The following is a 23,753-nucleotide window of genomic DNA, read 5'->3' on the forward strand; positions in this document are numbered from 1 at the left end:
TTCCCCTTGCAAATACTGATCTGTGTTACAGCACTGTAGTTTTGAGTTTCCTGGAAGATCGTATAAGTGAATCCCAGTGTTCTTTGTGTCTGAATTCTTTCACTTAGCACAATGATTTTGAGAGTCATCCAAGGTCTCAAAGATATATAATATATATATTTGCAGCTCATTATTAAAAAAAAAAATTATTGATTGATTTTAGAGAGAGAGAGAAAAGGAAAGAGAGAGACAGAAACATTGATCTGTTCCTGTATATGCCCTGACCTCGTTCTTTTTTTTATTGCTGAATAGTATTCTACTGAATAAAGTTTTTTTAATGTTTTTCTTAATTAAAAATTTTTAAAATTAATTTTAATTTATTGTGTTTACATGGATTCAAGTGTCCCACCAAATATAACTCCCTCACCCCCCACCCCCATGTCCCCCTTTATACCTGCCTTGCCCCCCTCCCCTCAGCACCCTCCCCCCTCTCCTCTAGGATTTGCTGTCCTGCTTAGATTAAAGTTTAACCACAGTTTATCTTTCACCATTTGATGGATATTTGTATTGTTTCCAGTTTTGGCTATTGTGGATAAAGTTACTGTGAACATTTGCATATAGGCTTTTGTATGGACAGATGTTTTCAATTTGGGGGGAAAAATATCTAGCAGTAGAATTGCTGGTTGTATGGAAGTATCCTTAACTTTATAAATAACTGCCAAACTGTTTTCAAAGTGGCTGCCCCATTGTGCATTCCCTCCAGCAATGTCTGAGGGTTCCAGCTCCTCTGTAGCCTCAGCGACAGTTGGTATTACCAGCCATTTTTAATTTAGCCATTACAAAACGTGTGTACCGATCTTTCATTGTTGTTTTTATTTGAATTTCCTAATCATCAACTAACAATGGCGAGCACCTTTTTATGCACTTATTTGTCATCTATATATCTTTTTGGTATAGTGACTATTCAAGTCTTTTTCCATTTTTTTTATCAGGTTATTTGTCTTTTTATTTAGTTGTTAGAGTGCTTAATATAGTCCAGATATACAAATATAAAAAAAAAATCAGATATGTGATTGTAGGTACTTTTTCCCCAGTCTATGACTTGTATTCACAATGACCTTCAAAGATCATACCCTTACATTTTTTTAATCAAAATTTTTCTTTTATGGATTGTGATTGTGATTTGGGTGTTATTTCAGAGTCTCTGCCTAACCCAAAGTCAGAAATATTTTCTCATTTTTTTGTAGAAATTTTATAGTTTGTTTTGACACTTCAATTTATGATCTCCTATGAGTTAAATTTTGTATATGCAGCAAAGTATGGATCTAAGTTCCTTTTATTTATTTATTTGTTTATTTTTATTTTTGAGAGTAGCAGGGAGAGAGAGACAGAGAGACAGAACGTCAAGCTGCTCTTGTATGTGCCCTGACTGGGGATCAAAGTTTCTTTCATTTTTCCTGTCACAGAATATCCAGTTGTTATAGAACCACGAATTGGAAAAACTATCTTATCTCCATCCAGTTACCTTTGCATCTTCGTAAAAAATCAATTTGTCAGATTTCTCTCCGTATACTTTTGGACTCTCTATTCTGTTTCATTCATCTGTATGCCTGTTCTATGCCAGTAACACACTATCTGGATTACTGTAGCTTTATCGTAAGCCTTGAAATCGGTACTGTGAGTCTTCCAACTTTGTTGTTCTTTTCCAAAATTGTTTTGGCTGTTTGAGCCATTTGCTTTTCCATGTGCATTTTAGAACCAGCTTGTCAATCTCGAAAAGAAAAATATTCTGCAGGGATTTTGTTTTGCTTTCATTTATATTCATGAGGGATATTGGTCTGTAGTTTCCTCATATTGTCTGTGGCTGTTTTTGGCAGTACAATAATACTGGCACAAAATGAGTTTGGAAGCATTCCTGCCTCCTTTATTTTCTGAAGGGATATGTTTAGGATCTTGTTATTTCTCTTTGTTTTTTATTTTTTGGGAGAGTTTTTGTAGACTTGGTATTATTATTTTCTTAACTGTTTGGAAGTATTAAGCAGTGAAGCCATTTAAGCCAAATGTTTGGTTTTTTTTGGTAGGAAGGTTTACTTTTATCTATTATTTATTTATTTATTTATTTATTTAAGGTGAGAAGGAGGGAGATAGTGAGGCAGACTTCCACATGTGCCCTGACTGGGACCCACCTGGCAACTCCATCTAGGGCCAATGCTTGAGTGCAGAGCTATTTTTAGTGCCTGAGGCTGAACTATCCTCAGTGCCTGGGGCTACACTTGAACCAGTCGAGCCACTGACTGTGGAAGAGGAAGAGGGAGAGAGGGGGGGAGAGGGGAGAAGCAGATGGTCACTTCTCCTGTGTGCCCTGACTGGAAATCAAACCTGGGATGTTCATATGCCAGGCTAACACTCTATCCACTGAGCAACTGGCCAGAACTGTATTTTTATTTTTCAATTACAGTTGACATTCAATATTATATTAGTTTCATGTGTACAACATAGTGGTTAGACATTTATATAATTTATGAAGTGTTCCTCCAATAAGTCTAACACTGTTATGGCGCCATACATAGTTATTATAATATTATTGACTATATTCCCTATGCTGTACTTTATATCCTTGTGTGGGAAGGTGTTTAAACTACAAATTTGATTTATTTAATAAATAAATGACTATTAGTAATCTCTATATCTTATTAAGTAAACTTTAGTACTTTGTATCTTCCAAGGAATTTTTCCATTTCTTCTGTTATATAATTTATTAGCATAAATTTTTTTTATGTGCCACATCTTCTTTATACAGTCTTCTATTTTTTTTTTTTTTACAATGATTAAAGCCTTTAAGCAAACTCTTGGCCAATACAGCAAGAATCCATAAAAGAGTAGTGTCCTTAACATGTTCACCAAGTTCAAGTTGGCCCCAACACCATGCCAAATCCCTGAAAAATGCAACCCAACCACAGTTCAGTCTGTTAGGAGCTGTCCCAAGAAGCAGGAGTCCAGGAAAAGTCCACATCCAGGGAAAGTCTGCATGGCACTGGAATTGTTGTCACAATTCTATACTTTGCAGCTCACGTCCAAGTCCCAATGACCGCTGCTTCTAGCTGGCAATGATTCAGGTAGACTGGAAAAGCCATCTGCAGCATGTGTGGAGATGGAGCTTCTGTTCTCCTCTGCCTGGAGAGATGAGACCAGGTTGCTTTTCCCTGGAGCTCTGCGACTGTGGCGTGGTAAAGAGAACCTTGGGATACACTAAGGTGAGTGGCAAAGGTAGATTCATAATAGAAGTTGGCAAAAGAGGGAAAGAGAGCTCTAAATTAGGAGTAGGTCCCAGTCCCCCTTTTGCAAACTTCTATTATGAATCTACCTTTGCCACCCAGCTTAGTGTATCCCAAGGTTCTCTTTACCACGCCACAGTCGCAGAGCTCCAGGGAAAGGCAACATGGTCTCATCTCTCCAGGCAGAGGAGAACAGAAGCTCCATCTCCACACATGCTGCAGATGGCTTTTCCAGTCTACCTGAATCATTACCAGCTAGAAGCAGCGGTCATTGGGACTTGGACGTGAGCTGCAAAGTATAGAATGGTGACAACAATTCCAGTGCCATGCAGACTTTTCCTGGATGTGGACTTTTCCTGGACTCCTGCTCCCTGTGACAGCTCTTAACAGACTGAACTGTGGTTGGGTTGCATTTTTCAGGAATTTGGCATGGTGATGGGGCCAACTTGGACTTGGTGAACATGTTAAGGACACTACTCTTTTATGGATTCTTGCTGTATTGGCCAAGAGTTTGCTTAAAGGCTTTTAATCACTGTAAAAAAAAATAGAAGACTGGATAAAGAAGATGGGGCACATATACACCATGGTATACTATTTAGCTAGAAGAAATGATGACATCGGATCACATACAGCAGATTGGTGGAATCTGGATAACATTATGCGGAGTGAAATAAGTGAATCAGAAAAAAACAAGAACTGCAGGATTCCATACATTGGTGGGACATAAAAACAAGACTAAGAGACATGGACAGGCGTGGGGTGGTTACAGGGGGTGGGGGGAGAGGAGGAGGGAGAGGGTGAGGGTGAGGGTGAGGGGTACAAAGAAAAATGGATAGAGGGTGACGGAGGACGATCTCTCTTTGGGTGATGGGTATGCAACAGAACTAAATGACAAGATAACCTGGAAATGGTTTCTTTGAACATATGTACCCTGATTTATTGATGTCACCCCATTAAAATAAAAATTTATTTATAAAAAAAAAAAAAGAGTAGGTCCCAGCCTGAAATATGAGTGGGGCATTGAGGTAGGAGGAATAAAGGAAACACTATATATTAAACAAAGCAGCAGAAAATAGGACTATCAATAACCACAACAGAGATCTTCGAGGGAAGAATAAAAAACCTGACTATTCAGGCAAGACATAGTTAAGTGGCCCTTGTGCAAATGAGATCAGTTTACCTGCTTCTTGGAAGAAATACCCTAGGCTCGTCCACAGTGTCATAGATGGGGCCGACGGCCCTGGGCACCTTCAGCCTTCAGTGGCAAACCCCAGCATTCTGGGCAAGGTTAGGTCATAGGTGGCTGGAGCAGGGCTGGAAGAGACTGAACCCTCCCTTAGAGGAGCAAGGGAGAAGCCTACCTTCCAGTGTCCCTGTTTCCTCACAGCAAAGGCAGGTAAGTCTGGCAGGGTTTAGATCAATGACCTTCCTTTCCACTATTGAAGCAGGACCCAGATGGCATCCTATGAGACCCCTTTGGGGCGTTGGAGCCTTTAAGGGCATATCCTAAAAGCTGGTAGTTCCCCTGATCTCTATTGGGCTTTTTCTGCCCCTTGGTATCTTAAAAGCCATGCTCAGAAGATCTCGCTGAGGGGTTTGAGGATCCCCATCTGCCTATATAAATCTTTTCCATATATCTGGAGCTATTTGGAAAAAGACAAAACAGTGTTATTAGCTGGATCAAATAAAGAAGGTAGTAGTTTGCAGGAGAAAAAGATTTGGTGTCTCCTGTTCATACACATTCAAAAGAAATTTAAAAATTTTTTTAAGTAAAAAGCATGATATGGTAGACCCGCAAGAGTTTCAGGATATGACTCCCCCATTTTAAATTTTTTTAAATTGACCTTAAAATAATTGCTGGGGGCCCTGGCCGGTTGGCTCAGTGGTAGAGCGTTGGCCTGGCGTGCGGTAGTCCCAGGTTTGAGTCCCGGCCAGGGCACACAGAAGAGGCGCCCATCTGCTTCTCCACCCCTCCCCCTCTCCTTCCTCTCTGTCTCTCTCTTCCCCTCCCGCAGCCGAGGCTCCATTGGAGCAAAAGATGGCCCAGGCGCTGGGGATGGCTCCTTGGCCTCTGCCCCAGACGCTAGAGTGGCTCTGGTCGCGACAGAACGATGCCCAGGATGGGCAGAGCATCGCCCTCTGGTGGGCGTGCCGGGTGGATCCCGGTCGGGCGCATGAGGAAGTCTGTCTGACTGCCTCCCCGTTTCCAGCTTCAGAAAAATACAAAAAAAAAAAAAAAAAAATTTGCTGGGTACACTTTAATAATACCTTGACTTTAAAGATTGTAAGAAAAACACATAATTCGAAAGGTTTGACAAAATACAGTAAATGCTTTTGCTCCATATGCAGGAGCATTGTCAGTTTAACCAGTTTAGGAAATCTAATAATAGAACAATGCATACAGAGAATGAGCTATAACATGCTATTAGCATAAATTGTTAATATTACTCCCTTATCTTTTTTAATGTCAGTAGGTTCTGTGACAGCCTCTTTTCTCTTGTTGATTTTGGTAATTATGCTTTACTTCTTTTCTTGATAATTCTGGCTAGAGATTTATCGACCTTATAGTTCCAACATTTTGGCCACTTCTGGGTCTGGTAGTGTTGTTTCTTTTATCTTTTTTTGATGGATCTTTTCTTTTTCTTGATTTTATATATGTGTGCTAATCTTTGACTGAACATCAGGCATTCAATCAAAAGGTCATAAAAGAACAATAGTGAGTGAGGTAAACAATACTCATCCCTAGAAATGGGCATATTTCTTATGTTAAGGCTTTGGTGTAGCCCATTGAGTCAATCTAGTCTGTAGTTGAATTGGGTTTAAGTTTGTTGTCGCCATAGTTACCTTCTATGCTCCACGAGCTTCACATTTCTGCAGTGACGGACTGCCACTACTTAGTGTTCAGCAGAGGTGGATTTAAATGCAGGTGCACCAGGCATGCGCCTTGGGCCCCGACTTCTGAAAGGACCCGCAAAACCCCAACTTTATACTTTTTTCTAATGACACAAAGTTTGGTTTCATATGTGCAATTTTAACATTAATAGTACATAATATTTTTTATTTATTTAAAAATATGGTTAACATGTATTCTTATTTTCCCTGTCTCTCTCTCTCTTTTTTTAAGGGGCCCAATATTTTCTTCTGCACCCGGAGCCTCAACCAACCTTAATCAGCCTCTGGTATTTAGTGTGGGGCCTTGAGTCTCACAGGGGTTTTCCCAGTATTCCTGCTCACTGTCCGCTTTGCAGGTGCGCAGCGCAGAGGGGATCTTCCTCTGTGCTCTAGCCCCTCTGGCAGCGGCAGACTGCTGTTACTTGCCCCCTGGTGCGAGGCTTGTGGTAGAGGCTGTGGATTCTTGGTCCTCTTGCTCTAACCTCAGTCTCAGGTAGCCTTTTACCTGAGTCCAGGAGTGGGACTTTCTTAGCTTTTCTGATTCTTCTCCAGTGACTGACAACCTCTGCCTCTTACTCAGAGCAGGCAGACTTCCTGTGCTCCCCCCACCCCCCATGGGAATCGAACTCTGCCTTATATTGGTGGAGGGGTGAGTGAGGTTCCTGCTTTTTCAGCAGCAGCAGCAGCAGAAACAGCAGCAGAAGCAGAAGCAGCAGAAACAGCAGCAGCAGCAGCAGCCCTTTGCTTTTTATCAGTGCGAAGTCCTGACACGAGTGGGTTTCCTGCTCCTTGCCAGTGACCGGTGGCTTTGGCCTAGCGTCAGTGCAGGGTCCGAAGTAGGTAGGTTTCTCATCTTGTCTATAATGGGTTTTTCTCCACCAGAGGCAGCAGCCCTTTGCCTGGTAGCAGGTCAGGGACCAATGGGATGAGGGCCTCCCGTCAGAGGAAGGCCAGGGGGCCGAGGTCTGTCTCTAGCTGCAGCCAATCGTTGCCTCGCGCTCATGCATGGCCCGGCGCTCAGGTGGCTTCTCCAGGGACTGCTATTCCACTCTCAAACCTTGGCAGGTCCTGCCTGCCTGTGTCATCCTAGGAACTCTTTCGGGTCTGTGCCCCACCCCAGTCACCCTCCTGAGCACCCAGTAGAAATCGGTAGGAAAAAATGGACCCTTCTTATGTCTGGGGCTCCCAGGGGTTCTAAGCTACTGCTCCAGTTCACAGTTTTTAAGAATTCATTAAGATAACAGATGTTTTCTTCTGCTTTTGTGGCAACTTCCCCTCCCTCCTGTGTTCTATAAAAGGTGAAACAGCTCATCCTTGAAGGGTTTACTGGCCATCGGAAATCAGTTTATTCGGTGACCTCATGACTGCAGCTTTCTAAAGGGCTCCAAAATTAATTTGGTACATTATTTGGCTTTTTCCCATTGTCACGATGACAGCGATGTTCTCTTGTGGCTCTCTACATGGTAACTGGAAGTTGGATTCATTTTAATAGGGTTTTTACACAATTAAAAAAATAAATCTCCCGTTCCATGTTTTCATTAGGGCTATATAAATTTTATCCTTGATTAAGTCAATTTGTGTCACAAGATTACATTTTCTTTCTTGCACAACTTGTTTTTTTTTTCCCCTAAAATTAATGGCTTGTTTTTATTTTTCATTTGTATGCTTTTTATAAGGTATTTCTCAAAATAAATGTTTTTTTATACATTCCAACCTGCCAGATACTCTGTATATTCCATTCCGCCCTCTCTCCTGGAGCCTTCTTGGCCTCTGCTGCTTTCTGGACAGGATGTGCCCCCTTCCTGCTGTCCAGCCATCGGTCTGGGCCTTCTTTTCACCTATTCTCTGAGGCGTAGCCTCACCACCCTCCTGGTAGGGTCTCCTGTACCCTATATCTTCTTTCGTGATTTACTCCCTCGTTTTGCTGGAGCACATCCTCCAGCAGCTTCTGAAGAGAGAGGATACACGGTATGTTTTAAAACACCCCGTGATCCATGGCTGACCATTCATCTTTAAGACCGGAGTATGAACAACTTAAATGCTTGGCACGGCTTGCTGTTTGGTAAAGCTTCACCATAAATTTGGTCCAACCCCTTTTTATCTAGGAACACCAAAACATCAGTGACTATAGGATACGGTGCTTGGAATGATCTGTGTTTCAGAGAAGAATTCTCTCCTGCCTCGGGGCATCATCCCTGCAGCCTCCGCTGTCTCCTGGAAGCTGAGTGCAGGAGGAGGTGGGAAGGGGATATGGTTGCGTTTTCCCTGTACCGGAATGGCGTCCCGCCCTTGCCCTCAGATTCTCTCTGAGCGTCATCTTCACGGAGCGGACGCGTGTTGGGGTGGGGTGGGGTGAGGACGGCAATACGCTGAGGAAGGCTCCTGGATGACTCAGAGGCGATCTGGGGACCAAGGTGGTCGTTTTAAAGACTCACAACCAACAATCCCACTTCCAGCCTTACCCTCCCTTCCTCCGTGGGAGGTTCCTGTGGCCTCTGCTGCTCAAGTGCTTCCGAGGTTGTGAGGCCTGAGCCACCTGGCTTCTCACGGCCCCTTTCCCCACACCCCTCCTCACCTCTCCCCACTGCAGGCACTTGGGTTCAACCTTTCAGGGTCTGTGAAATCGATCACTGGCACTGTAGCCTCCTAAGCTTTGCTGACATCACTCCTCTGCTGTTGTCTTCTTTCCTGTTGTTGTGTCTTTGTGGCTCGCGGTCTATTTCATTCACTCACTCTCCTGTCCTGGGAGCTTCGGGGGATAGCTGTAAATTTTCTGCCTTTAAGCAGAAGTTTATTAGTTCATTTGAAAACCTAGGAAAAAGAGGACAGAGAGAGCCAGATCGCTGCCCAAAGTCACGTGGTGGCTTAACGACAAGGTTGGATAGGGTTACGTGTTTCTTGCTTCCAAGTAACTTCCCCCTGGGTGAGGTCAGGGTAGAGGGGAAAGCCCCTAGAAAGACCGTTTTTTAGGAGGGTGGAGTGACTCAGGCGGAACTGCTAATGGCAGGCACGTGGTCATGGATGATGGATTCACAGAGACCTGGCTTCAGGCTGCATTGAGCAAAGCAAGACCTCCAGCTCTCTGAGCCTCAGTTTCTCATCTGTGAAATGCAAGAGTAATGAGGATCAAATAAGATGTTGTGAATGTTTGGGACATGCCAGATACCAAGAAGTTAGAGGTCACTCTTTGACCTGGGCGATGACGGCTTGTCCCCTTTCCAGGGCAGGAGCTGGTTCGTGGAGAAGACCTGGCTCAGAACATGGATTGCCGCACGGCCCTCTTCCTCTGCCTGTGTCTCGTGACTTCTCAGGGCGGGGTGGCAGGTAAGGGGGCGCTGCTGAGCCACGGGGCCAATCCGAGTCCAGACTCCTGGCTGTGACGGGAAAAGGGGTGGCCTCAAACCAAGAGACATTGAGAGGGGGCACTTAGGCCTTCTGGGGCAGCCGCATGGTGAACCAGCAGTCTGCGGGGTGGAAGGCCTCAGGCCTTGGGGACGGGGGGCAGCTCCAGACAGAGGCTGAAGTGGGGGTCTGTAAAGCCAGTATCCACGGTGTAAAGCCAGTAGCCACGGCCACTATCACAGCCGCCTGGCCCATGCAGGTTCGCATTAGATTTGGACAGACGGTAATGAAACAATGGAGCCAGGCCCTGGCCAGTTGGCTCAGTGGTAGAGCGTCGGCCTGGCGTGCAGGAGTCCCGGGTTCGATTCCCGGCCAGGGCACACAGGAGAAGCGCCCATCGGCTTCTCCACCCCTCCCCCTCTGCTTCCTCTCTCTGTCTCTCTCTTCCCCTCCCGCAGGCAAGGCTCCATTGGAGCAAAGTTGGCTGGGTGCTGAGGATGGCTCTGTGGCCTCTGCCTCAGGCACTAGAATGGCTCTGGTTGCAACAGAGCAATGCCCCAGATGGGCAGAGCATCGCCCCCTGGTGGGCATGCCGGGTGGATCCCGGTCGGGCGCATGTGGGAGTCTGTCTGACTGCCTCCCCGTTTCCAACTTCAGAAAAATACAAAAAATCCCCCACAAAAAACAATGGAGCCAAAAAACTGGTGGGCCATCGGCTTTAATCCTAGCTTGCACCCAGCAGACAAGCAATATACACAGTGGGAAGACACTTCCCTTTCCATTCAGGGCTCCCAAAGCCACTGACTTATCCGAGTTTCTTAGAATCAAAGGTTTGTACCTCACCAGCCTTATTCACCTCTGTTCCCCATCTCCTTATCTCTGCACAAACTCTGCACAAACTGGCTTCTCCTTCAGCACTCCGCCACCTTGGCTGCTTCTCCTCTCCTCCACGTGGCCTTTATCTGCTCTCCTCCAAGAACGTAATCCCTCTTCCCCAGAACAACGTGATCTCTCTTCCTTTTAAAACCTTTTGGCATTTAAAAGCCCTCCCCCAACACATATTAACATAATCATGCCCATCCCAAGCAAGAAGGGCAACTAATATCACCTGGGTGATGGGCTTCCACGTGGGCAGCGCCATCTTTAACAAAGTGAGCATTATATATTTTATCTGCCCAACAGGGTCTGACTTGCACCCCACAGAGGAACCCCTGATGTTGTTGAAGAATTTGGAGAGGATGCCCAGGAGAGCGGGCTCAACTAATTTTTCTTAGTGAGTTGTGTGTCTCTCCTTCCCTACCAAGGGTCAGTAGTGCCTCCCACCCCCCAGCTTGTACCTTGAATCAGTGGTCCAGAGTTGGTCTAGTGTAGACCATTAACTCGTTTATCCAACATGCATTTACTGAGTACCTACTATGCGCCTGACACTAGGCTCTGGAGATGCAGGATCGACGTGTCTCTCTGCCCTCATCAAGTTTACTGCCTGGTTGACGACCCTTAACCAAGGGTGTCATGAAACCAGCTGCAGAATCATGGGTCTCTGTGCATGTTTCTGGGAAGGGCTCCCAAACTCAGCTGGGCTCTCCAGTGTTTGTGGCCCAAAGTCTGAGCAGCTCTGGGCGAGGGGCCCGTGCTGGTGACTGGCCAGGGAAGCTGGGGACCGGGGAGCATTTCAATCCATCAACAGGGAGCAGCCGCGGAAGGCCTCCTAGAGAAGGTGTCAACAAACTGGGACCTGACCAAGAGTTAATCAGGAGAAGGGGGTGGGTAGGGTGGGGAGGAGAGAGTGAACCAGGGACACTGTGTGTGCCAAGGCCCGGCGGTGGGAGAGACAGGGGGGTGAGGTGGGTCAGCCCTGCCCCCCCCAGGCTGTCTGGACCCCCTCTCACCCATCCCCACTCCAGGATCTGGTCGCCTCTCTCATCCTCAGCTTAATCCATGATCTGGAGCGGAGCCTGCTGGGTATCAACTTCAGCGGCTTCAACCTCACCTTGGAGACGCCCACCATTCAGACGCTGGTCTTCAAGCTGGGCTGCAACTTTGCTGGCCTCTCGCTGAACAGCGATGCTCTGGAGCATGTTCCCAAGGTCAGAGACAGCCACGAGATGGTGTATGGGAGGGTGGCCAGAGCCTCTACCTCAGAAATCCTCCTGGGCTTTAAGGTCTGAACTTCCCCCCCTTGACCCATCCATCCCTCCTCCCCACCACTCGCCTGTCCTAACCTCTGGAGTTGCCTTTTCTGTAAAAGGCGGCTGATGTTCCTCATGGGAATGGCAGAGATGAGGGTGCAGTGTGGCCCCTCGAAGTCAGCGTGCTCTTTCTGCTCTTGCAGGTCTGGTGGGGTTGGGGGCAGTGGCAGCGCTGGGCGAGGCCAGGGGATCTGGGCCTGGTGCGCTTCCAGCAGAATGCCCGGGTGCTGACAGGGAGGGCCTGAGACGCTCCATCCTCTGGGGTGAGGGGGGGGGGGTCCAGTAACCAAATTCAAGGCCGGAGCAGCCTGGAGGGAAGGCCTGGATCTCGGGAAGTTTGAGAGCAGGTGCAGCCAGGATGGGGGCCGTAGATGGAGGCTCCAGGGGTAGAAATGTGGGGATGAGGTCGGAGGACTTCACAGGGAGTGGGGGCCGGGGAGGGGGCCGGGCCGGCCTGGAGACCTCGGACGCCAGGCTCAGCCTGTCTCCGGCCCTCCACAGACCTGGGGCCGGCATGCTATGCAGTTCCCGACAGAGCTGACCCAGAAGGCCTGCAGGACGCGCCCCAAGGAACTGCGTCTCGTCTGTATCTACTTCTTCACCAACCGCTTCTTCCAGGTCGGCACTCTGGTGGGCCCGGGAGGATGGGTACATGCCCCTTCCTCCGGGCGCTGCAGACATCCGTGCCACAGCCTGGGCCTGCATGGGGATCAGCATCAGTGAGCTGTCATTGCCCGTCTGGGCCTCAGTTTTAGCAGAATGGTGGGAGGCGCAATTATCACACGCAGATGAGACCTGGGAGACCCACTTATGTACACGCGTGTCCGTGGGCAGGAGACGGACAACAAGATCACAAGATCCCTGTCCTCAGAGAATTCTCTATCTTGACAAATAGATTAGGACTTCAGAGACTTTATTTTAGCTCAGGGTTGATTTTAACCAGGGAGATACAAAGTGATGCGTGAGTCAGGGTGGGGTCAGGGTTGTTCCCAATGAGAAATCCAGGAGGGCTTCTGGAGAAGGTGCCTTTTAACCTTGGCTCTGAGAGTGAGTTAGGATAGTGGTGAAGTGGAGGATACAAGCCTGGACTGCATTCAACAGAGGGCAGGTGGAGCAGGAAGGTGGTGAAAGAACAGCTCTCCAGGTGGAGGGGGCAGCATGTGCAAAGGCCGGGAGGTTGGCCCATATTTATACATATGAAAGGCATGCTGCTCCTCTCACCCGGGAGAAGGGCTTGGAGAAGGGGGGGCTCTGGGATCATGTCCAGGTCTCCTCATGTCCCCTCCAGTCAGCCCTTCTTCTGTTGCCCTTCCAGAATGACAACAACTCATCTCTGCTCAACAACTATGTCCTTGGGGCCCAGTTAGGCCATGGACACGTGATCAACCTCAAGGAGCCGATCAACATCAGCTTCTGGCACAACCAAAGCCTGGTACTGTGGGGACGCTCTCTTTCCACCCATCCCCGGGCCCGTCAGACTATCCTGTTGAAAACTGGTTTGACAAAACTCAAACCTGAGAAACCATCTTGGAAACAAACTGTTTTAAATCCAACACACGTTGAAAATTCCTGCCGAAGAAATAAGAGAGAAGTTTTGACTCATGGCATTAGTCAGGAATCTCTGAGTTGCAAGCGATACAAAACCAACTCCAGCCAGTGTAAGCACAAAAGGGAATTTATTGGCTCATGTAAATGAAATGTCCAGGGCTGGTCTAGCTTCAGGCATGGCTGGATCCAGGGGCTGCTATGATGCCGTAAGCACTCAGTCTCTCTCCATCTCTCAGCAATGGTTTCCTGTGTTGGCTTTCCACACTGTGAAAAGGTGGCAGCTGAAGTGTTGGACTTTCTTCCCCTCTTCTTAGCAAGGTCTTCCTCGCCAGGGCACTAGGGTCCCAGCATGGAGCCCTAAAGGTCCTGCTGGGTCACATGCCCATCCCCAAACCATCACTGCGCCCAGGAGGATGGAATGTGTGAAGTGGCATGGCCTGGGTCACATGGCTCAGGGACAGGGCTAGATTCATTGGCCTGCCCTTGTGGGAGGGGTGGGCCTCAGGAGATGAGCAGCTGCTGATACAGGAAGCAGGAGGTGGGCTGTGGGGAGGGCAAGCCCTGATACCTCTGCTCTCGCATCTCCGGCATTCCTGAAAGCCCGGAGCCTTTGCACTCTGGCCCTTTCTTCCCATCGGCCTCTTCTCCGCCTCTCCATTTCACCATCCTCCTTCCTATTCACTCCTCTGGGCCTTGGCCCCTGCAGTTCTCTTCACCCAGAATGTTCTTGCTCCATTTCTGTTGCAACCCAACGTGTCCTCCAAGGCCTCAGTGTTCCAGCTGTCCCTTCCCTTCTCAGGACCCCTCTGCCCCTTCTTCTGTGGTTTCCCATGGCACTGCCTGTGTCATATCCCCCACCCCTCCACCCATGTGGCTTGGTGTCAGGGTTGTCTGTGGATGAATATATCTCCCCTACTGGGAAGGGTCTGGCCCATCGTTCACCACAGGGAGGAGGCGGAAGCGGACAGCTGCTTCTAGAGCACCTACTGTGTGGGCCAGAGCTGAGCACTCAAGATTCTCATTCCACTATCCTTAAGACTTGGTATAAATAAACCCATTTTGCAGATAAATAAACTGAGGTTCAGAGAATCTGTGCACTGGCCCAAGTCACTTTCAGAGTCCGTGATGGAGGTAGAGCTAGAATTTGGGTCCGCCTGATGGCAAAGCCCAGACAGTGCCTAGTAAAATGTTGAAAAGGGTGCCATTGAGTCACCTTTGGTCCCTGTGATTTCCGGACCTTGATCCCTTCCCTGCACCCCTTGGATGCAATCAACTCCAACATTTTCCCTTAGGAAAGCCACACGATGACCTGTGTCTACTGGAAGGAAGGAGCCAGCAAGCGCTACTGGGGGGTCTGGAGCCCCGAAGGCTGTCGCACTGAGCATCCCTCACCTTCCCAGGTGCTCTGCCGCTGCAACCACCTCAGCTACTTTGCTGTTCTCATGGTATGTGTGCATCCAGCCTGGGCGAGGGTGGTCAGAGCTGCCGAAGGCCCCCACAGGCCAGAGAAGCAGGGCAAAAGCTGGTGTAAGGAATAGAACATCCAACTCAAATGGTTGTAGGGGGGGAAAAAAGGAAACAGGTTTATGTTCCTGAAAAGTGTGGGTTAGGCTTCAGGCATGGCTTGATCCAGGGGCTCAATATCACCAAGACAGGCCTCATGTTTTACTAGCTTTTAGGCCAGTAGAATGAGAGCTTCTTTTACCCAATTCTGCCAGCCAAAGTCTTATGACTTAGTCCCTCACACCAGCCTACATCAATCACTGCGGGCAGGAGCGGGGAGGGCTCTGACAGGCCAGGAGTGGTGCACTTGTCCACACACAATGGGAGAAGTGATGGGTCCACCCGTGTGTATAGACAGTGAGGGGAGGGAGGCTCTCACAGAGGAGGGGGAGATGGGAGTGGGAGGGGTAAAGCCACTCTGTCTGCCATGGCTTTCCTTCAAGCCAGGACCATGGTGAGGATTGTGGGGCAGGGGACTTGGAGCTGGGATCTTGGCAGATGTCTCTGATTGAGGGTGGGGGAGGCATTTCCATGCATCTGGCCTGCAGTCTCCATTCCCTCCCACAGCAACTCTCCACAGCGCCGCTCCCTGTGGAGCTGCTGGCGCCTCTCACGTACATCTCCCTGGTGGGCTGCAGCGTCTCCATCGTGGCTTCCCTGCTCACTCTGCTGCTGCACTTCCACACCAGGTGTGCCCCAGCCCCGGGCCAGCTGCTCAGGGCTCCCCCTTCTCTCCTACCGGGTCCCCCACAGTGGGATGAGCTTCTCCAGGAGCAGAGGCCACAAGGCAGGAGGCCAGCCTCACTGTGTGGCTGCCGTTGGCTCCCTACCCCCCTGACCTGTGTCCCTGTCACTGCGTGTATTCAAGCCCCAAGGATGGTGCTGTCTGGGTAATGTCCTCAGGCCACCAAGGGCCCTGCTCCCGCCCACAGGAAGCAGAGTGACTCCATAACATGCATCCACATGAACCTGCATGCCTCTGTCCTGCTCCTGAATGTCACCTTCCTGCTGAGCCCTGTGCTGGCCAAACCCCCTGTGCCTGGGTCAGTGTGCGTGGCACTGGCCGCCGTTCTGCACTACGCGCTGCTCAGCTGCCTCACCTGGATGGCCATCGAGGGCTTCAACCTCTACCTTCTCCTGGGGCGTGTCTACAACATCTACATCCGAAGATATGTGCTCAAGCTCTGCACAGTGGGCTGGGGTAAGCCTAGCCTCCCTCTCCTTTTGCTTCCTGAGACTTCCAGCTGGACTGGCCATCTGCCCCTGCCCGCCCTTGTCTTCCTCTTTCTCCTCAACATAGTGAGCACTGCTATGGCCACCGGACACCATCCCTGCAACACCTCACCCGCTTCCGGCATTACTATTCTTATCGCTGTCACCTCCGCCATCTCTGCCTCTGCCACCTCTACCTCCAAACCACATCACCTCCACCAACTTCACCTCCATCACCACCACCTCTACCACCTCTACCTTTATCACCTCCACCTCCATCACCACCACCTCCACCACCTCCACCACCTCCACCTCCATCACCTTCACCTCCATCACCTCCACCTCCATCACCTCCACCTTTATCACCACCACCTCCATCACCACCTCCATCACCACCTCCATCACCACCTCCATCACCTCCACCTCCACCACCTCCACCTCCACCACCTCCACCTTTATCACCACCACCTCCATCACCTCCACCTCCACCACCTCCACCTCCATCACCTCCACCTCCATCACCACCTCCATCACCTCCACCTCCACCACCTCCACCTCCATCACCTCCACCTCCATCACCTCCACCTCCACCACCTCCACCTCCATCACCACCAACTCCACCACCTCCACCTCCATCACCTTCACCTCCATCACCACCACCTCCACCACCTCCACCTCCATCACCACCAACTCTACCACCTTCACCTCCATCACCACTACCTCCACCACCTCCACCTCCATCACCTTCACCTCCACCACCTCCACCTCCATCACCTTCACCTCCACCACCTCCACCTCCACCACCTTCACCTCCATCACCACCTCCACCACCTCCACCTCCATCACCTTCACCTCCACCACCTCCACCTTCATCACCTTCACCTCCATCACCTCCACCACCTCTACTTCATCACCACCACCTCTATCACCTTCACCTCCATCACCACCAACTCTACCACCTTCACCTCCATCACCACCTCCACCACCTCTACTCCATCACCACCACCTTCATCACCACCTCCACCACCTCCACCTCCACCACCTCCACCTCCACCACCTCCACCTTTATCACCACCACCTCTATCACCTCCACCTCCACCACCTCCACCTCCATCACCTCCACCTCCATCACCACCTCCATCACCTCCACCTCCACCACCTCCACCTCCATCACCTCCACCTCCATCACCTCCACCTCCATCACCTCCACCTCCACCTCCACCTCCATCACCACCAACTCTACCACCTTCACCTCCATCACCACTACCTCCACCACCTCCACCTCCATCACCTTCACCTCCATCACCACCACCTCCACCACCTCCACCTCCATCACCACCAACTCTACCACCTTCACCTCCATCACCACTACCTCCACCACCTCCACCTCCATCACCTTCACCTCCACCACCTCCACCTCCATCACCTTCACCTCCACCACCTCCACCTCCACCACCTTCACCTCCATCACCACCTCCACCACCTCCACCTCCATCACCTTCACCTCCACCACCTCCACCTTCATCACCTTCACCTCCATCACCTCCACCACCTCTACTTCATCACCACCACCTCTATCACCTTCACCTCCATCACCACCAACTCTACCACCTTCACCTCCATCACCACCTCCACCACCTCTACTCCATCACCACCACCTTCATCACCTTCACCTCCAACACCACCACCTCCACCACCTCCACCTCCATCACCACCACCTCCACTACCTTCACCTCCAACACTACCACCTCCACCACCTTTACCTCCATCACCACCTCCACCTCCATTACCACCACTTCCACCACCTCCACTTCCAACACCACCTCCATCATCACCATCCTCCTTGTCTTCACCACTATCTTAGCACCACTGTCGTCATCTCTAGCACCATCCTCGTGCCTCTCTTTATTCTCTGTTCTCATCTGCTCCCCCACCTTCTCTCCCATTAGCTCTCAGCTGCCGCCCCACCTGTGACCACTACTGCTGCCACTATAGCTCATCCTAGAGCCCTCACTCCCGTCAGCTTGGAGAAGGGCCTTCTCTAAGGCCGACTGCTCTGCAGCTGGCCCCCATGACAGGGGCTGGGGGCTGGAACAGTCTCTGTCCCTACCTCTCCTCGCCTGGTGGAGTTGTGTTGGCAGCCCCAGGGACTCACAACCAGCCTGTCCCTGGGGTCTCCTGACAGATGCCCCGCCTCTGTCCCCCCCCAGGTGTCCCAGCCTTCCTGGTACTGTTCCTCCTTGCCATCAAGAGCTCAGTTTATGGCCCCCGTGCAATCCCACTTTCCGACAGCCACGGGAACGGCACGGGCTTCCGGAACATGTCCATGTGAGTGCACACCGGCTGCGGCAGGCTCCCGGGCCCTGGCAGAGGGACCAGGCCCTGGTGTTCTGCACAGGGAGTCCTGCAGGCGGGGCACTGGCTGTGGGACAAGGAGGGGCCACTGCTTAGATGGGGCTGGTTTCCCCGGGGGGCTTTGTCGCCCTCTCTGCTGTGTTGCTGAGGTTTCCTGTGGGGCAGGCTCAGGTTCTACGCCAGCTAATTCTAAGAAGCTGTGGCCTGGACTGCAGCACCCACTTACTGCCTCCAGGGCCTCTGCCTCCCGGCAACACAGAGCTGCAGCCCAGACCCTGCCAGCTTACTTCCAGGCCCTGCTGTGGGGCTCGCCTGAGCCTGCGTGTGCTGCTGTCCTGCCCGCTCGCTTCAGGCTTCCTCCTGACCTGTGCCTGCCTGGCACTGCCAGGACTCGGGGCGGGACACCCCAGGGACCGGGCTTGAGCACGTGCAGGGGGAGAGGGCGAGGAGAGGCAGCCGACTCTGAGGGTCTAGGGAGAGACTCTGCTGTCTCTTCTGCACCCTAGGACATTAACCTTGCAGCCAACATAGAGAGAATAGCTCCCTAAACCCTGTAGAACCATCGCTAGCGGTGGGCCACCTGGCCTCTTTTCCTTGCTCAGCTGACACAAGAGGGCCCAGGGCTGACTCTGTGGTAGGCCTTGTGGTATTAGCTTGTTTAATCCTCATGACAAAAAAGGAGGTCTACTGTCAGCCCTTGTTTACACTGAGGGAAACCGAGGCACAACATCAGTGCCCGAGGAGACCCAGCCGGTCAGTGGCAGAGCTGGCCCCCAAGCACTGTCCCTCTTGGCCCTCCGGAGGTGAGGTCTCTGGGGCCGAGGAGGGACTGATTCCTTCACTGTGAGGGCCAGCTTGGCTGCTCAGAGGACGTGTGACTTAGGACTCTTTAATAACCCTGTATTTTAGTATATAATATGTGATGTGGACAAAAGAACTTAAGTCACACTTCCACGGGACAAGAAGCATATTAACGCAGGGCCGTCAGAGAACTCCCACCCCAAGAATTAGCTTCTCTCCCGTCTTCCTCGCTGCTCCCTCTCCTCTCCTACTCCGGATTCTGTGACTTTCAATCTCCTGCATTTAAAAAAACTCTTACTACATATATAGGTATTCTTTACATTATTTTTAAATTTTAGTGTCTTTTTTTTTTTCGATTGAGATATAATTGACATATGACATTATATTAGTTTCAGGTGTACAACATAATGATTCAATATTCGTATATATCGCAAAATGATCACCACAATACGTCCAGTTAACCTCCGTGATCATACTTATACTTTTTTCTTTGTGGTAAGAACTTTTAAGATTTATTCTCTTAGCAACCTTCAAATATGCAGACAGCATTATTAACTGTCTTCGTGTGGTACACCACATCCCTGTGTCTCACTTACTTTGTGACTGTAAGTTTGTTCCCTCTGGCCTCTTCCACCCATGTCTCCCGCCCATCACCCCCTGCCTCTGGCGGCCACCAATCTGTTCTCTGTATCTATGAACTTGATTTTATTTTTGTGTCAATTCTACACCTAAGTAAAGTCATTTGGTATTTGCCCGAGTTATTTCACTAAGTATAATGTTCCATAATGCCCTTCAGGACCACTCATGGTATTGCAAATGGCAAGATTTCATTCTTTTTTTTTTTTTTTTTTATGGATGAGTAATATTTCATTGTATGTGTACAGTTTACCCTTAAACAATGTGGGTTTGAATTGCGTGGACCCATTTACAAACAGATTTTTTTTTCCCCAATCAATATTGTAAATACATTTTATTTTTCTTATAATTAGTTTATTGTAAGAATACAGTGCCTGACCTATGCTGGCATATAGTGGATTAAGCATCGACCTGGAAAGCTGAGGTTGCTGGTTTGAAGCCCTGGGCTTGCTTGGTCAAGGCACATATGGGAGTTGATGCTTCCTGCTCCTCCCCACCTTCTCTTTCTCTCTAAAATCAATAAATAAAGTCTTTAAAAAAAGAATACAGTATGTAATACATATACAAAAGATGAGTTAATCAGTTAGGCTTCTGGTGAGAGGCAGGCTATCAATAGTTAAGTTTTGGGGGAGTTTTCAACTACATAGGGAGTTGGCGCCCCAAGCCCCATGAATTTAAGGGTCAACCGCACAACACATTGTTCTTTATGCATTCATCTATTGATGGACAGTTGTTTCCACATCTTAGCTATTTTGAGTAATGCTGCAGTGAACATGGACCTGCATAGATCTTTTCCAGTTAGTGTTTTCATTTTTTTTTTTTTTTTTTTTACAAATACCCAGAAGTGATGCTGGACCATTAGGTAGTTCTATTTTTTATTTTTTGAGGAACCTCCCTACTGTTCTCACGGTGGCTGCACCAATTTACAACCCATGAACATTGCACGAGGGTTCCCTTTTCTTCACATCGTTGCTAACACTTGTTATTTCTTGTCTTTTTAATAATAGCCATTCTAACAGGTATATATGTATTCCTAAACACAAACAGCAATTTAAAAAACTCTTGAACATAAAATAACTCCAATGCCCACTGACCAGACATTGGATTAATAAATATGGTGTTATCCGGCAGTAAAGAGGAATGGTCCATGACCATACTGATGAACTGGGATGAAAGCCCAAAATAATAATGTTCAAGGACCCTTGTGACTGCAGTAGCAGGAGCCAGAGCAGGTGATTGTGACAATTAGAGACACAGGCCCTGGGCTCAGACCATGGGGTTTCAAGTGCCACCTTTGCCTCTTACTAGTGTGTGTTCCTAAGCCAGGGCCTCAGTTTCCTCATCTGTAGGATGAGGATGATAACATACTTACTTCATAGAGTCATCATGCGATTCGAATGGGTTAATCTACCAAAAGTGTCTAACTGGGGACAAGGCAACACCTGTCATGAAGCTGTCTTGGGGAGGCAAAGGGCTGGAAAGAAGAAGCCACATGGAGGCGGCAGGCAGGGGGCCGAGGTGGCAGGTGGGTCCTGTCGTGGTGGCCTGGCTGGAAAGCCGGGCCCTGGACTTCACCCCACATGCAGTCAGGCAAGAACCTACAGGTCTGAGCCGAGAGTCCAGACCAGGTTCAAGAGGCAGTCCCGAGTCCCCCAGCCTTGACAGCCACACCCACCCTGACACTTCGCCCCTCCTCTGCAGATGCTGGGTACAGAGCCCTGGGGTGCACGGTGTCCTGGTCATGGGCTACGGTGGCCTCACAGCCCTCTTCAACCTGGTGGTGCTGGCCTGGGCCATGTGGGTCCTGCGCCGACTGAAGGCCCGGGGGAAGGCGCCGGGCCCCCGGGCCTGCAGGGACACCCTCACCGTGCTGGGCCTCACCGTGCTGCTGGGCACCACCTGGGCCTTGGCCTTCTTCTCCTTTGGGGTCTTCCTGCTGCCCCAGCTCTTCCTCTTCACCATCTTCAACTCGCTCTACGGTGGGTCCTGGGGGTGGCCTAGAGGAAGCCCTGGGGGCCATGCACACCTGGTACCTGCATACTGCCAGGGGGCTCAGGTCCAGGGGGCGAGTCCGGGCTGAAATCCAGCCCCCTGACAAGCTGATTAGGGGCTACACCCTCCCAGAGGATGGAGCGCTGCCTTGTAATCTTCACGGAGGCACCTTCCAGGCTGGCAGTGGCCGGGGCCTCCTGCTCCTCTGCTCCACCCTTCTGGCCCTCAATAGTAAGAAATCCTGAGAATCACTCCTCGCCCCCGCCAAGGAGGGCCCTGGGTTCTGGGAGAGGCCCCACGAGGCTCCCACGGAGCCCTCACTGACCAGCCTTTTGCTTGCAGGTTTCTTCCTCTTCCTGTGGTTCTGCTCCCAGAGGTGTCGCTCAGAGGCTCAGGTGGAGGCAAAGATGGAGACATTCAGCTCCTCCCAGACCATGCAGTAGTCTGGACGTCTTGGCCCAGAACCCGCAGCCTCTCTGGCTGCCTGGCCCTGTGGCCCTGGCTTCCACCAAAGAAGGTGGTGGGCCAGCTGCTGTACACCAGAAGCCCTGTGCCCTCTAGGGAGGCTTTCCACCTCCATGGCTTCTCTGGACTCAGATGGAAATGCCCAGAATGCCCTTGGCACAGTTGCAGAGAATCACCATTGATTGTTCTCAATCTGTCAGACCAAGTGGGAAACTCATGAAGCCGGGGCCTTTCCCAGGCTGCACACCAGGGGGCGCTGTTGGCCCGTACGCAGAGGCTATTGGCACCAAAACGGGTCCGGATGGAAATGTTGCTGTCACCTGTCTGCGGACATGACTTCACGCCAGAGGTAGCAGTCCTACCTCCATCCAGGGACTGCACCTGCTGGTGACCAGGAGAAATGTCAGTGCTGTTCACAGAGCCATTTCTTTCTTTACCCAACACAGCTGTCTCCCCTAGCTCTTGGGGTCTTGTGCTCTGGGTGTAGCTGGCCCTAGCACAGTGGGCTGGGAGAGGCTCTATGGGCCCTAACCCAGGCCATTGGACAGATTTCAATGACTTTGAATGGCACCAGGAAGGAAATGAGGTTGGATCCCTTTTTTTATGCCCTCTGTTCATTTCTTGATGCAAATAGCCTGTGGTGAGTGCTGCCGGCTCTGGAGCCGGACTGTCTGAGCTCAGATGCTGGCTCTGCCGCTTGCTAACTGACTGTGGACAAGCCACTCAACGTTTTTGTACCTTAGTTTTCCTACCTGTAAATAAGGGCAATAATAGTAGGACTTATTTTGAAGGTTAGAGGCTTAGCACAGGGTAAATACTCAATAAATGGCTATTATTGTTATCATTAATATTTTTGTTATTATTTCATTAACAGTGTCAGCTGAGTCTGAGGCCAGCCTGTCTCAGCCCCAGCCCCAGGCCTGCTCAACGTCGCAGGCCCAGGTCCTCACTGGGCACGTTCTGTGGCCCCTTGGCTTGGCCACCTGCTCTCCCTTTCCCCAGAATGGTCTCTGCTCCAGCCTTACTGGCCTTTTGCTATTTTAGGGTACTCCCCACACCTTGCAGTGTCCACGCTGTTGTGGCCTGGTCCTCCATCCTTCAATTCCCCAATCCTCTGTTCTGTTTAAATTCCTGATGGCTACTTACCACTTCTTCCGTGACATTTCTCCAGCTGCCCCGCAGAGAAGAGTGTCTTTCCGCTCCGACTTCGAGCAGAGAGGACCCCCACCCCTAGCAGGGTAATGTGAGCTCCCAGTAGGGTCCCCCTGGTTTAGCCCACCCTGGACCTGTACAAGGTTCCCCAGGCTTTGCGGTGACTCCTATGCTAATTAGGGTGCTCAGGGAGCATGAAACCTCCAGCCCCTCTCGGGCAGCTCCAGGAAGCAGGGACCCAGGCTTGGTTGGCAGCCCAGTGAAGTGGGGCCTGCCTGGGACCTCCCTTTGCACCCCCAGCCCAGCCCGGGCCTCTTAGATCCTGCCAGGGGTCTAACCCCAGGGCTGCCCAAGAAAGGATGTGGCCACAGTGACACAGAATGGTTTCTGGTGGTTATAGGAAATGGTCCCA

General features: G+C 50.3%; 1 protein-coding gene across 1 annotated transcript; it reads left to right on the forward strand.

Moving 5' to 3' along the window:
- Positions 1 to 10,673: 10,673 nt before the first annotated feature.
- Positions 10,674 to 22,992, forward strand: ADGRG5 (adhesion G protein-coupled receptor G5). Its single transcript, XM_066349047.1, has 10 exons — positions 10,674 to 10,761; positions 11,419 to 11,575; positions 12,179 to 12,295; positions 12,993 to 13,109; positions 14,518 to 14,670; positions 15,296 to 15,417; positions 15,661 to 15,929; positions 18,151 to 18,268; positions 21,434 to 21,711; positions 22,067 to 22,992. The coding sequence occupies exons 1-10, from the start codon at positions 10,703 to 10,705 to the stop codon at positions 22,165 to 22,167; spliced, it is 1,491 nt and encodes a 496-aa protein (XP_066205144.1). The 5' UTR covers positions 10,674 to 10,702; the 3' UTR covers positions 22,168 to 22,992.
- Positions 22,993 to 23,753: the final 761 nt, after the last annotated feature.

Source organism: Saccopteryx leptura, chromosome 9, assembly GCF_036850995.1.
Source record: "Saccopteryx leptura isolate mSacLep1 chromosome 9, mSacLep1_pri_phased_curated, whole genome shotgun sequence".
Taxonomy (NCBI): Eukaryota; Metazoa; Chordata; class Mammalia; order Chiroptera; family Emballonuridae; genus Saccopteryx; species Saccopteryx leptura.